Source organism: Tachypleus tridentatus, chromosome 4 (assembly GCF_004210375.1).
Source record: "Tachypleus tridentatus isolate NWPU-2018 chromosome 4, ASM421037v1, whole genome shotgun sequence".
Taxonomy (NCBI): Eukaryota; Metazoa; Arthropoda; class Merostomata; order Xiphosura; family Limulidae; genus Tachypleus; species Tachypleus tridentatus.
Window position 1 is genome coordinate 55,604,592 of NC_134828.1, and position 16,414 is coordinate 55,621,005.

Below are 16,414 nucleotides of genomic sequence, written 5' to 3' on the forward strand. Positions count from 1 at the left end.
CAATAATAAAATGATTTATATTTAATATGCTAAGTCCATAGTTATGCTTAAATATGTGTTGGGCAAGTCAGATCTAAATGCAGGCTTACGTGAGTATTTATATACTCTTCAAAAAAAGAAACTCAAAAGGCAAAATATGAGACAAATTGTTAACAAGTTTATTCCGGGTAGTTCTGTATGACATGTGTGAAACTTTGCACATTCACTGCTGAACATCCAAAGTCTGCAAAGGCGAAGTCCACGCTCACTAGGTGAAGTTTAACGTCACTCAACGTCAATAACGAGTATGCCCCCCGTGAGCATCAAGAACTGCTTGGCATCTCCTGCCCATGGAAGCGATGAGATGACGAATCACATCCTGTGGAATGGCTGTCCACTCAGCCTGTAAAGCTGCTGCAAGCTGAGGTAGAGTCTGCGGTTGAGGTTGTCGCCGTCGCAGACGTCGGTCCAACTCGTCCCAAACTAACTAAACTAAACTAAACTAACGTGGCAGGGGTTCAGTTTAGAGAGAGAGAAATCAGAAGAGTTCTCTCTCCAACTGGGGTGTTCAGGAACTTTGTAGTTCCTCTTCGTCCCCTTACGTGAGAAATGTTTTAAAATATCCATGGAATTTTTACTTTTTTTTTAACATTTCAAAAATATTTGTGAGTGAGAGGAAGGACGGAAGAACTGGACGAAAGCAGCGAAAGTGAAGTGAGCCAGACCTTGGCTCGAGGATGGAGAACCCTGGCGGCTGGCGAATTGGTTTTTAAAATTTACTGTAATTGATTAGATATCCTTGACTGGGTAAACGGCCCTTTCCAGAATGAGGCTGGGACCTACAGGTCCGATGCCAGAGATTTTGCTGTGGGGGGAAACGGGAGTACCCCGTGAAAACCCACTTTCACGGCCTGGGCGCCAAATAATCTACCCAGGCCGTGCCCGGAAGTAACTGGGAAAGAAAAAGAAAAGAAAAAAAAAGCAAAAAAAACTGATGAACCACGTTGATGGTGTACGTGAAAACTGTTATCTGCAGTCTTGTAGATCGGGTGGTAACTTCATCATGAACTTGTTTCCACACTTGAAGCCCATTGGTGCAACTGAGAAACGTGGTCTTGGTGGTGGAACTACTGGCTGTTCTTCGGTGAGTTGTTCTTCGGTGAGTTGTTCTTCGCTGGTTTGTGATGCTTTGTTTCTTCTCGAGATTTTGGTTTGAGTTTTCTGCGTGGAGGTAGATTGTTTTTCAGTTTGTGCTGTCGCGTCGATGGTTATCTTCGTAATGGTTTGAGTCTGGCTGGTTGTTGAGTTCTGTGGAACTGGGATTGAAGTCTGGCAGGAACTGTCCTTTTTCTTTCTTGAACTACTGGAACTTGGCGTGTTGCCAACAATGGGTGTTGTCTTCTTCTGAGTCGGGTTGTCTGAATCCGTCTTCGTGTTTCTTCTAATACGGTCTGGACTCGGCGGTATTTTGGTATTTTCCTGTTGGAAGATTTCCGTTGGTTGTTTGCGATATCTGGGTGCTTGGTTTGAACCATTCTTGAGTGGTCGTCGATGTGGGCGTTCGGCTCTAAAATGAAATATATGATAATAGCAGCCATCTCGTAAAATACAGTCGGCACTGTACTTCGATGTTGTCACTATCTTCATGAAGTGTGTGGGATGATTACTGTTCTTAGAATAAATTCGATGAACTGCGTATACCTTGGCTTGTATTTGGAGTTCTATGGTTTGTCTAATTTCTTCTGGTTGAATTGATGGGTCGACGCCCCTGAGGAATACAGAATAAAGATTGACTGGACTTTTCGTTGGGGAACAACTTACTTTAAATCATATGATTTGCCGTTTCTTAATCATATGATGATGTTGGTTCTAAAAAATCATGTTGACAATTAATTACTTGTCGTCTCTAGTTTGGAGTTAGGATAGATTTATTTATTTATCGTCTCTAGTTTGGAGTTATGATAGATTTATTCAAAATATTTTTATATATCGTGAAAAGAACAAGTTTTTCTTTAATAACTCTTTTTATTCATGAAATAACATTAAGGAATGTTTAAAGCAATACGTAATAGCAATAGCAGTTTAAAAACAACGAATATAATAATATTATACATTGAAAATACATTCAGGCTATGTTCAAAATATCTATTTGACTTGTTGCACTTTTTGTGTATGTTCTCAGTTTCACGATGTTGGAAGCATTAGTAATCTTCCATCATCACTTGATTCCATCGTCCTTGATGGAACGTCATTGATTTTGGGAAACTTGTCAGACATATAACTGAAACTATTACCATACTTAATCATTCCTTTTTACAAATTTTTCAAGAGTCCCAGCTTGTTTTGTGGTAGGCGATTGAAACACATTTTGCGGATTCCCTACTGACATTTAGTTATCTCTTACTAGCCAATTCTTCTTTTTGAAGTTATTTTTATCATCTCTACTGTTCAGAAAACACAAAAACAACAATGTTTGGTATAGCTACTTTGCAGGCCTAGCAGGAGTGCAATAACTTTAAGATCATTACATATGTTCCACCTACGGTGATATTTGATAGCAGTCAGCGTTTCAAATGATTTTCTAGAAAATATATAAATATTTATTTTTACAGAACTAGAGTCTCACAGATTCTAAAAAAAACACACATAGTTTTGCATAAGTTGATTACGTCATTGGTGTAATGTGAGGAAGAAGACGGGATTTTGTTTTGACTGTGAGCGGAACGAAGAAAAGCGACCAACTGAGTGAGCGAGTGAGAGACAACTGAGAGAAAAGCGTCTAACTCAGTCCCTTTTATGCTCAGTTGAGGGACTTTACGAATGTAGGAAAATGAGTAAGTGAGGGCGTCACGATTCCAAAGCAGAGCAAGTAAGCGTGGGAATGAAGAAAAGTGATGTAATTCACTAGAATTACATGGAGAACAAATAGCATAATGAACAATACACATAGAACTTTACACTAATAGAATACAGTTAATTTTTGATATTATCAAAATGGTATGCCTTTTACCCATCAAACTGTCCAAAGAAACGTAACTTCACAGCATAAATATATTTTACTGAGTTGATTGCATATTATTTCACATGGTGCTGATAAAATACTGAGATATTTCAATAACTCAGAATCTAGAGGTGATGGACCTATTTTGATCATACTTTTGAAATCATTTGAGTTTTTTCCAGTGGCAAAGTTGTTGTTGTCCACAGTTATCATTACCACGAAACGTCGTGAATAACCTAATGAATTCACGTTGTCATAACCACGAATTGTCCAGAAGAATCTAACTAATGTATGTTGTTACAAAGTGTACAAAATAATTTAATACTTTGTTATAGCTCAATCCAAATAAAGTTGAAACTTACTAAAGCGGATGGAATTACAATGATCACTAAGATAAGCAGAAATCGTTAGAAGAAACTTTTTATCACAGTAGGGATATTTATTACATTACCGTGATTTTGAATGAACCCTGTAAAACAAAGTTTTCTGTTTACTCTGATGTAATGCGTAAATGGAATATTTGAATTTTTTTTCCTTTTACACTATTTTCTTTATTATAGAAATGGATAGAAAATATTATTTCAGGTAATGAGCATTGCATTATGTTACAAGCGAAATTGACTTTTTTTCTAGAGTGTGACGTAAAGAAGTATCTAACCCTTCTGTATAACATGCAAATTGGAAGGATGTATGACTGTGACGCGATAATTTACTTTGATATTTAACATGAAGCGTCACTAGAAGTAAATCGATAAATAGACGAAAGAGATCATTAGAGACTACCACTGCTATATTAAGAAAGAGAAGCATATTCTGAACAGTAATTTGCCTTCTCTACTACTTGTCTGCCTGTTAGTGAGAATGATCATGACACCATGTCTACAATTTCAATTAACGTTGACGAATTATACTGAATAGCACACAAAACCCCCATTATATATAATTCTCTCTAGATTTATATAATCCATGATATTATTATCAAATAGTATTTCTAAAGTTTTGGCTTAAAATTACAAAAATCAATTTGTTTTAATTATTATAATTCAGAGTTATTATGGACACATACAACTTAAAACATTTTATTCATTGCTAAGTAATGGGAGTAAATAATATGTTAAGAACAAGTAATTCATATCTTGGTGAACTAACACATTAAAGATAATTGAAAACCACTATCTTAACTGCTATACATGATCACGGTTGCTGAATATGAGAAATAGTGCTTCTTTTATTACCAATATTGTTTTATTAATGCAAACTGCCTAAAGCTTAAATCTTGACAATGTTTTTTTTTTCTGTTTGTTTTTTAACATTGAATGATTTATATACTCAAAAAGTAAGAAAACGTGCAATTTACGTATAATTTTTATTTTATACTTATAATTAAATACACTCAGTTTACTTTAATTAACTAGATAAATAGCTATATTTATCTGACATGTGTTTCTATTCTGTTTTTATTTTGCCTTTGGACAGGTGCACCTACTCGACCAACCCTGAATCTAAGCCTAAACCTAAACATTGCAAATGCTCCTAAGCGAGCTCGTCAGCAACTGGTTTTTAGCTTTGGTTGTCCAATACTGAGTGCTGTTGGTGAGACGATTGATCCAAATATACCCCTGGAGAGGCAGGGGTAAGTATTCTCCGATTGAAAATTACCCAGTGTTTATTACAAAATCCTTTAAAATAGATGTTTTGTATCATGATTTGCATAAAGGAGAATACACAGAATAAGGACTCAAACAACGGTTACTATACTTCAAATACAGTCAAATGAAAAGTTTAAACTATTAAATTTGAAAATGTTTATTTCATTAACAAAATAGATTCTTTCTGATTTATCAATTTTCTCACGTAACTAGAAAAACAAAGTGTTAAAAAACTGTTAAAAAACTTGACTAGATGTGTCACAAGGGTGAATTATTCTGAATAAATACGAAATGTTGAAACCCATTTATAAGTATGTTTGGACACGTTACAAGGGTAATTCATGGTTGCTAAAATGAAATGTTGGAACACTGTTATAAAATCTGACTAGACGTGTGTGAATGTTAAAATAAAATATTGTTCTAGAGTCTGACTATATGTGATATATCACAAGAATGGCATTTTGCTTATTAAACATAAAATGCTGAAAAGTCTGTCTAAATGTGTTACAAGGTAGAAATATACTAGTTGAAAACAAAATATTGAAAAGTTGTTATGGAATCTAACTCGGTACATCATAAGAGAAAATTATGCTGTTAGAAACGATGTGTTTCAGAAAAGTAAACTTTCCACGTTATTCTCGGTTACTTATACTGAATACTCTTCTCCAGAGATTTATACTGTGTATGATTTATTTTTAGAAACGTTTATGCTGGTTACTGACATAAGTTAAACTAACAGTGAACCCAAACCTAACATTTTCTGACTCTGTTAGAATAATATTTTAAAATAAAACAAAAAGTGATAAATATTAACAAATTACTTTATTTTCCTATACACAGGTGGTATCATGGATCCATAAGCAGAATCGATGCGGAAAAACTTTTGAGGAGCTTGAAAGAAGGAAGTTATCTTGTCCGAAACAGCAAAAGCTCAAAAGGAAAATTCTCCTTATCTCTCAAGTTAGTCAGAGCGTTGTATCACTTGACATTTAGACTAAAAATAATTTCGTTGATTAGATATAAGCTTTTGCAGTGTTTTAATATAGCTATTTTTATAGCAGTTAATTTACGAATTAATTTAATTTTTGAAATTTCGCTGGAAGCGATTCATTGGTAAAGCATCTATGAAACATAACAGAAGCGACTGCGCAACAGTACCTAGTTGGAATTGGATATAACTGTAGGGTCAAAGTATTTAAACATTACCAATAATAATATTATGTTGAATAGTGTATACAAGTGATAAATAAATTGAAATGCTATGAAGGACTTTTAAAGATTGAACTATTTTTAAATTCGATAATATCAAGCAGAAAATTTCTCATGAACAAACAAAATATCACATGTCTTTAAAATTTAAAATATAAAAGAAAGAAAATACAATCTACATAATGAAATTAAGAAATATTATATTTCTTGTAGAATATAAACAACAACTAATAATCAGTGATGTTGAGAAAACTCACGACATTCACTCTACACGCCCTCTACATTCGACACTCAGTTACACAACCCCTTTCAAACATGTGGTCAGCTTCCTGTCAGTTACCTCTTTCTTTCTTTGTGAACCTGACGATGACCGAAGAAGGTCAAAACTTTGTTCGCTCCTCCACGTAAAAAAAATTATCAACCCACACTAGCCGTTTTTACATATATATTTTTCACAGACAACAACTGTTTGTATTCTTTTTTCAACAAACTATATTTTTTCCAGAAATTATATTGTCAAGTTAAAAACAAACAATGTGTCATAAGAAACAATAAGAAATGGGGTTTATATATTTTTATTTCAGTTTCTTAAGAAATACAGATAAACTTAAATTATTTGCTAACTGATCATATGTTTAACTGATACGTGATTTTCTTACGTGTGTGCGAATGCCATCGTTTCTGTTTAAATCAGCGAAACATTTATTAAGTCGACAAATTTCAATATAACTTTGTTTCTCTTGACTTCGGTTGTGAAAATTAGGTAGAAATATATTGGCATAAATCTGTAAGAGCTTTGCATAAGTAATATTTTTTTTCAAATTCTATGATAAACAAATTTCTAAAGTTGTTAAGAAAAATTTGTTTTTAAATAATCATAAGATCATTAAAGGTAACAAATTTTCTTTTATGTGACTTTTCATTCCCAGTTTTTGATAACGTCAAGAAGAAACAAGAGAGAATTCTCAATAGACGCGACACTTTAAATTATTTTAGGCAAAGTTAGAGTAAATTTATCTATGATATCTTTTTTCTTTTACATTAGATATATTTTTGTGAGCCAGCGATATCAAAAGTGTGGTTCGTGTATAATCTATTAAATTTTGTTTGTCATCATGATTTCTACAAGCCTATGTTCAAATTGAAATTGTTTTCAACAGGATTAGATAAATTAACCTATGAGACCTTGGGACTGGTATAATATATCAATAGAAATGAAGAGTTTTATCTTATAAGTACAAAACTTAATTAGATCTCAAATCAGTCAAAAGATGACGAAGATACGAACTAAATTTTATGCTTAAAAAAAAACAACGACAACATAAACAGACAAATTCAAAGTCGTTCCGTGAGCCGCTATGCCGCGGCTGAAAAAAATGTCAAGGTATAATTTATGCATTACTAAATCGTTTCTTATGCTCAATAAACAGTGTAAAAAAATAAAGAGCATTAAATTTGACTAAATTGACTAAATCCATACATCACATTTATCTAAAATATCGTCTACCTAATGGAGGTATTAAATAATTAATAAATTGAAAATAGGACGCGAATTGCTTTTTTTTTTTCAAAATACAAAATATCTGAAAACATATCTTGTAGGAAGTTTTAAAACTATTAGTAAATACCAATACATTTTCCTGGTTAATCTAATGGTACAGGGACTAAAGTCAAGTCTTTCTCTTTGTTTTTTTTTTAAATATATTTCCACAGAGTAGCTTGAGAGAAATATTGTATGGTGCCAAGTACTGTGGAATTTAGAGATAAAATACGTTAGTTCATTGTATAGAATTGAAAAAAATTAAAAAAATTATTAAGTCATAACTTTATGGATCAGAACACGAAGCGTTGAATATCTTCTATGCGAATGAAACAATAAGAAAGTCATGAAATGTTTATATTTGGAATTACATTTATATTTATTAATGACCAGTTATACTCCCTTTTATTTTAATGCCTTGTTTGTAGTGAAGCACAAAGCTACATAATTGATTATCTGTGATCTACCCGACAATTGTATCGAAACCCAGTTTTTTGCGGTATAAGCCTTCAGACGTGCCGCTGAACCACTAGGGGGCGAGTGAAATTCATTAAAAGTTAAAGAAATCAGTGCGGCACACAACTTATTCATCGACTATAGTAACGAGAATCTTAATAAATCCAATTATTTTACTATTTTTAACATTTGTTGAAAAAGTATAAGTTTAATTTCGGGTGCAATCAGGACAGATGATCAGAATTTTTAAAGCAAGAATACTTGAATAAAACGAAACATGGATGATTAGCACCTATGTTAGTACATACACAGGTAGCGAATGTTAGGATTAACACGAAACAAAACTAGAACTGTATATATTACTATACAGAGATATAGAAAACGTTTCACATATAATAAAGCCAAACACGAACTAACACAACATACATTAATCCTTAAACACATGAAGCCCTCCTCTCCTCTCAGTGGCTCAGCTATAAGTGTGAGGGTCTATGATCCTAAAAATGGTGTTTCGATACAATAGGTGGACAGTTACAGACAAGCCACATTGCAGCTTTGTGCTTAAGAACAAATAAACAAAAATGATATGTATGCAAAATGTCCCCCACATGAAACAACACATGAAATGGCACTACATAATTACATATAGAAAACGTGTCTTACAACAAAACTAAACGCGGATAAGTACTACATACAATAATATAGACATAGAGAAAGCCTGATATATAGTAAAACAAAATAAGGGAATGGTTTATATACGTTAGTGTATATATATATATATTTATACATATGTGTATCAGTGTGTGAAAAAAGTTTGACATATAGCAAAATATAACCTTGTACTTCATTCATTACAACCTACGTATAGGAACGGTTTGACATATAATAAAACGAAACGCACTCTATACATTAGTAATGAATAACAAATTACCACGTCTAAATAAAAATTTTACTTGGTGTTATATTATGCAAGGCTTAGGGCTCACTCCCTGCGTCAGGCACAAAGTGCTGTGTCATACAGAAACTAGGCTAAAAAGAATCATTGAAAAGTTAAATATACAGTTTCTTGGAAAAAATTGTCCAATGTAAGATTGAAAAGAAGTAAAACAGATCTAGAAAAAAGTTTGAATCTATTTTTAACTATTAGAAAGTAAATATTTCGTTAATCTCATCAGGGAACTTGGTACTTAGGAAAATGTGGCGAATATCTAGGATTTCTCGTTTTATCTTGTTGAACGGCATATTTTTTAACTAGGAACTAGAACTGATGTTATAGGCATCATGTTTAGGAGGAGAGTTGAAGTGCCTTAAAATGTAAAGGTCTGTGGAGTATTCTCTTACAGGTCTAAGATGTTCGCGGAAATGATCACCAGACCTAAGAGCTGTTTGTCTAGTATAAGTTTATGAGACTTGCTATGCTACATGCAGTAAATAACTTAGTCCGAAGAGCACTTCTAATTTCCCTAACTTGGAACGAGGAACTCGAATCAGTGATTATAGTGTATTTCAGGGCTGCGTGTAGTAGTTAGATAATGTTGATAATGTGTTCTACTTGAGCCTTAGTACACATAGCAATAACTAAATTATTGTCAAAGCAACTGATATGAAAGTCGGGGAAATGCCATAAAAAAACTTTGTAAAGGTTTCCTCAGATGGACTGTAGGACGATTAGTATATCTATTTAGAGGCTAAAGTGCACACATTTCACAGATGGGTATGGAAATGGGTCTATTTACTTCCACAAGACTTAGCAACCATATATTATTTCTGAAAAAAACTATATACTAGACTTTCAACACATAGATCTTGAACATCTTCACCATTGATGCACAATCACTGTGCTGTTATTCCTCACAATGACTGCATGCTAGCTTTGAAACATCTAAAAACAAAAGAAAGAGTGCATTCCCTATTGCTTAAACCCTCCTTTAATTAGCTGAAGTTCTCACTGTGACAATGAATACATTTGAATTCAATAACCAATGCTGTCAAAAACTCAACGATGTTCTCAAAAATTCAAACACGGGTTCTTCCTTTACTAGCATGTTTGCTGGCTACCTTTTTATGACATTTTCCAAGAACTCTTTACTATGACGACATTTTAGGTATCATAACACATACCGGAGCTCAAGTAAATCAGTATATAGACATTACCCGACAACTTCACCCAGCCTTAAATATAATTACCAAATCATCGATGCATATGTTTCATTTTTTCTGAGTCAATCTTAAAACATCAGCGAGCTCATTTAAACCACCATATACTATAAATACACTTACAACCATTTTAATTAGACCACCGTTCTTTCTATCTCTTCAAAACTAAGACTGCTATTCCTAAAAGGCAATCCACAAGGCTGGGACACATTCTTTGAGGACCAATAATTTTTTTTGGAAAAAAGCACCGAAATGGCCAATCAAAAGCTCCATAACAATTTACACACCTTATTACATATGAGGCCTTATATCCTAAAGAAAATTGTGAAACTGAAGAACACCCTTGATATTAAGTAGGTTAGTAAAACATACACCTCAACACTTTTGACATACTTGTTATACCTCTTTTAAGCCCTTATAGGAGGAATCCAAACCTTAGAGACCACTTAGTGCACTTGAAGCTATAACACAGCAATTCTAATTTTATTTTATCTCACCAACGATATATAACGTTTTGTTATACTTCTTCATACGTTTCACACAAAATTACAGTAATCGGATACAGTTCCACATTCCACGTTGGAGGATATTACATCTGCACTTTGAAATATGTCGTTTGCTATGTTTAATTCAGCGGGTGTCATCATCTATGTATTGGAGAAACATCAAGTAGGCTTTGTGATCGTTTTAGTGAACACCTTAGATCTCTATGGAAAGGCTACACAGACCTCTCTGTTCCTAACCATGAAAAATGAACTGCTCAACGAGATATAACGAGAAATGGGAGAAAAGCACTCATCTATTAATTCAGCTCAAAGCTTCTCATAAAACTAAAGAAAGTTTTTATTTTTAATTAAATTGAAAAATATGTTCAATCACACTTTTTATTCAACATTTTCATTTTCAACCTTACCTTAGTTAAAGCCTTCCTCTTAGAAATATTTTCCTGTATTAATACAATTTCATGAGCATGTTTTTATTTTTATCATTTTCTGTATTTTTATACTTATTTTTCAAAATAACATTTCAGCTGTTCTTGAACAACTTTTCCAGTTTTTCACTAATTACTAATTTACTATTATTTTAGTAAAGCTACAATTTTTTACAGTAAGAACGTAAATTATTTACAACATAGACGACTTTTTGATCACTGATGCGATCATTCTCGAGTACACAAGTTTTAAGGGTAAAGAAGGTTTTAGTATTTAAATCAGCAATATAACAACGTATATGCATGTGCATATCAATCCGCGTGAATTGACAAACTATTTATGGCTGAAGAAAAAAATGAATAAATACGAAAATGTAGAATATATTATGGGAAATATTTACATAACATTATGAATGTCTAAGGAAATAACCATCAAAGACATACAGAACGGCGCCTAGGTATATGTTAATTGCGGATTTTCAAAATTTTATTAATAAGTTTACTTTGATTTTTTTTCTGTTGATGTCAGATTCATGTTTCAGTGCAGGGAAATTTTATTCAGAAAAACTGTTTGTTTTTGTTCATGTATTCATGAATTTGGAAGGGGAATTTTGTGTTATTTCAGTCTGATCTTCAAGTTACTTCCAGTTTCACCTGTCTGAAAGTTTTATTTTGTAAATGTTCACTAGTGGGAGATATTTGGTGTAGCTTTCTTACTAAACCAAAACAACGCCCATAGAAAATCTCCTGCATAAAATTAAGGAAAAACTAAAAGAGGCCACAAGAAAATGGATATCAGCAGAAATAAATAACCCAAAATTTCTTAGAAGCAAAGAAAACATTATCATCCAGACAGCTGATAAAGAAAACTCTATTATAGTTTTACAAAGCAAACAGTGATATTTTTTAAAGGAAAATACATCGAATGATACATCTACATTTACTAATTCACTAATTTTACTAATACTGTTCTAAACCCAATGCACAACAAAACATTGAGTAAACGACTCATAATATTATTAAAAAGAAGAACAAACAAAATTCCCTTTCAAAGATTTCATGGTTAAAGTGGTTAGAAAAAGAAATATAGCAGAAATTATATAAACATATTTTATTTTATAATCAAGCAATCCACTAGAAAGAAGGTAGGTACTTTAAAAAATACTAAAATATGAACCTGGCACTAAGAGATGAGCGTCCTCCAGTGACACAGAGGTATGTCTGCAGACTCACACCGCTAAAAACTGGGTTTTGATATCCGTGATGAGCACTACATTGTTTAGCTTTACGCTTAATTAAAATAAAACAAATAACAACTAACAGAAGAAAAATAAAAGACGCTTTTTAAATAAAAAATCCGCAATCAACAAATAACCAGATATATATCTATATAGTTACTTCCACAGACATCCGTGTTTTCATATTTATTCACTTTTATTTGTTTCTCCATTTAGCCATAAATAAATAATTTGTATGATAACATAGTTTGATATACACACGTATAAGCAACCAGTATGAATTTTAAAATTTAAATACATTTTCAGTTTATTGAATGTTGATTTTAATAATGAAACATTCCTTAACCTTAAATCTTGAGTACTTGGGAATGACACACCAGTCGTTGAAACGTCGAATTTGTCATAAATATTATTTCTCTAACTTTAAAAGCTGTAACTTGTATTAAAGTAATACTTACAGTCAGTAAGTACACTTAAAAATAAACAATAAAATTTAGCATACGGAAAACCAAACAACATTTTCCTTAAAGCATTTATAATAACTCTTTCACGTAGAACGTGTACAATTAAAACTTCTGCACATTTAACTCTTCAACGAATTATTTTAACCTAGTTTAAATGTACTGCTTAACAACGTCCACCTACCCGATACATTGCACCATATAAAAGCAACTATAGTTTTTACATAAAGTTGTTTATTTATCTTTTATTACTTTTAGCTTCCCAGTGACACAACGGTATGTCTGCGGACTTCCACCGTTAAAAATCAGGATTTCAATACTCGTGATGGGCAGAGCACAATAGTCCATTGCGTAACTTTGTGCTCAATTCTAAACAAATAATTTATTACTTTTATCTGTTTTATTTCTCTTAACGTCTTGAGGAGCAAGATTTGCTACTTCGATTAGAACAAAGGTATACGAAAACGTCAGAGGTATAATGAAACGAAACATGCACTAAAACCACATAAATTAGTACAGATATGTGGGTTCATAAGTCTACGAGGCGTTCAACTCAAACTTCGCAACCTCCCATTACGAAATGCAGAGCATTACACGTAACCTTTTACAAAACGTAGCTTAAGATCTTTAATTTTGCTAAACAAAGGCTTTTCAATGCTCTTACTCAAGTTAGACTAATCCCTTCAGAAAATGAAATCCCCTTGGTTAATTTGGTTTCCCCGTATGTTCATTAATTAACGCCAAGGCTCTCTAGGAAAGATTCTATTGGAAATACGTCTGTGCCACACAATAGTTTTCTTGTTATCGTACCGACAAGTGTTCTAATTTTTAGGAGTTACTAACATTAGTAAACTGTGTGTTCAGTACAAAACGTAAAGCGGAGGTAATAAAGGTAAGTCAGCGCCGTAGAGAGTAATTAATCTAAACACTGGAATCCCAGACTCTAGTGCGCTTTTCATAAGGCTTGAATTGTCTTAATAAATGACAACACTATTCAAACCATCGAATGAATTTATCAGTGTCGGTAGAAGAAGCGAATAAGAACAAACGAGAGAGAAAGAAAACTAAAATAACACAATTACCTAAATGTTCATTTTCTATTTTAATCTCTACACCATTACTGCTTATTAGAGCTCATGGCTTTCTGTTCAAGAAAGAACAAAGAGACAGCTGCGAATTAAAGTTTTATAATAATATTATTCTTAAATTAAATTCATTTTTGGAAACAGTTAACACATCACCAAACTGTGAAATGTCGAGAGCTACATCCACCAGAAGGTAGGCACTCTAAAAATACTAAAACATGAACTGGCACTAACAAAAGAGCGCCCCAAATGAACTAATTAAAACACCAACTGAAATAATCGTCATCTCACGGGGAATATTTAAACTTAACTAAATTAATGCAAGTTTGATAGCAACAGTATATTTCAAAGTAATTATTTGAGCATACACTTTATCTTAAAATTTTAGAATTATAACTAAGCTTCTTCATAAACAATATTTGCAGTTTGCTCTCAACCTATCAACGAATAAAAATTTTGAGGTGATCCAACTCTTTATCACCCTTCATCTCAATGACCATGAGAAAAGCATGATTGTTTGGGAAACAGTTCAGCAGCTTCCATACTTTATCCTTGAATCCCTTTAGAATATTTATCATTGTCTAAAGTATCAACCTGCCAAGACTGTTTGACTCAATAGGCAGGGAGTATTTAACCAACTTCACAAAATAGAAATAGGATTAAATTCAATTTTGACACCTTAGATGACCACCATAGTTCACAGTGCGAACATACAAGTTTTGGTTAAGATTGGCCCAGTAAGCTTGGAGGAGTAAGAGTGCACGTTGACATACATTTCTTCTTTATATATATATATATTCAAAACTTTTGTATTTGATGTTATCGATTTCCTTCTTGCAAAAAGGCCAATTAAACACAAGTTAATGTTAAACCTATTTATTATACGGATACTTGTCTTTTGATAAACAATATATTGATATATGCAAGCTTGGATTTTTTGTGTGGTAAATTTAGGATTTCCAAAACATAAAATGCTGATAGAATTGAAAACTTCAAAAGCGTCACAGCTGTTCCTCTTATTTGCCGTTTTCCCCTTATAACATTTTCTTTCTAGAAATAGTGATTAAAATAAATGAGCCATCACCAGTTTATGGAAACATTTACTTGGATTGTTGGATTTATACATTGATAAGTGAGTTCTGGAACATCTGCGATTTAGTAAGATTAATGTTTAGAACTACGATGAAGATGTAGGCTAAGTCTCTGTAACCGATGAAAGCGACTATAGCTTCTCATCTATAATTCATATCTTCTTGCAGGAGTGCCAAGGGCTTCATGCACATGAAGATAGTCCACAGTGACGAGAAGTTTATTCTAGGTCAATTTGGAAGGTCGTTCGATAGCGTACCAGAGATGGTTCATCATTACTCTTTGAACAAGCTGCCTATCAAAGGGGCAGAACATATGTCTCTTCTTCATCCCGTCATCGACCAACTCCTATAGACAAAAAAAAGCTAATGTTGTAACTACAGAAGTGATGACGTAGAAAAGTTAGATCGAGATCTCTTCTTGAGTAATTGTCACCAGTTCAGCCTTGTCAAACAGATTCTAGTTAGTCGAAAATTTATGAAACGGGCTTTCAGCTTACGTTTCCTTTCACTGTCGAGAAACACTGTATAACACTGTGTATTCATTTCTCGTATATAATGTCCCTACCCATGTTGAGTAACCCAATGTATTATATTTCTAACACGTTATATAACACTATACGTTATGCCATTTCCCTCTGTTTTATAACACAATGTATTATGTTGCTCCACATGCGTGTTATATCATTCTCCCATGTTTCATAGTAATAGATATAACGTTATTCCCTATATTATGCAACTCTACATTATGTCCCTCTTCCATGTTGTACAGTACGAAGTGTTATGATCCTTTCATATTGGATAACTAGGTGTTATGGCTCTCTCTCTTTCTCTTTCCCATGCTGCATAAAGTTTGTGTTATGTTTCTTCTCCTCGTTACAAGTTACTGTGCGTTATATCTCGTCCCTCATATTATTGACTGCAATTCATTATGTCCCAATCGTGGTATACGTAAACTCAACAATATTCCCAATCTGGATTAATAGGGAAATTTGAATGGAAACTAGCTCTGATGGTACAAGTTGTAAAAGCAAACAAACTTTTGCTTAGATATCTTTTGTGAACTATTTATTCATATTATAAGTTTTTGCTGGAAAACAGTTTCACGCGTACTAAAGTAGCTCTTACAGTTACATAAAAAAAAGATATTTTGCATGAAATACAATTGTTTCTTACCTAAATATTCGTTTATATAACGTAAATATAAGTTTGTAAAAGATATCATTCATTAATGATGTAGAACAAAAACTAAACTTGCACTTTTAGTGTATTATAATGTTCATTCATAGATCAGTAAGAATTTTAGATTCTTAAAGAAAGTTTGAAAACTATCAATGTTAAAACATTAGGTGTAATTTTAAGTACCGCTTTAACAACAAATTTCGGTTTTCCTTCCAGGCAAACACACATACGGATATTACGAATACTTAGTAAAATTGAAACTAACTTAAAAAGTACAGACAAAATATTGTGAGTAGTAGAATGGTTGGTGCGTTGTCCGTCTTTCAATTAATTAACTATAAAGCACTTGTGTATCAGAGATAAATTCGCCTAAAACACACACACAAACCGAAAACAAAGGAGTAATACGTTCATTCTCGTCATGTTCTCTAATTACAT

The 16,414-nt window shown here is 32.8% G+C and overlaps 1 protein-coding gene across 1 annotated transcript in view; it reads left to right on the plus strand.

Moving 5' to 3' along the window:
• Positions 1 to 16,029, plus strand: part of LOC143249179 (uncharacterized) — an 85,430-nt gene extending 69,401 nt beyond the window's left edge. Inside the window, exons 3-5 of the mRNA XM_076498639.1 lie at positions 4,457 to 4,613; positions 5,470 to 5,589; positions 14,966 to 16,029. Coding sequence (XP_076354754.1) covers positions 4,457 to 4,613; positions 5,470 to 5,589; positions 14,966 to 15,149 — 461 coding nt within the window. The 3' untranslated portion in view covers positions 15,150 to 16,029. The remainder of the gene's footprint in view (positions 1 to 4,456; positions 4,614 to 5,469; positions 5,590 to 14,965) is intronic.
• The last annotated feature ends 385 nt before the right edge of the window (positions 16,030 to 16,414 follow it).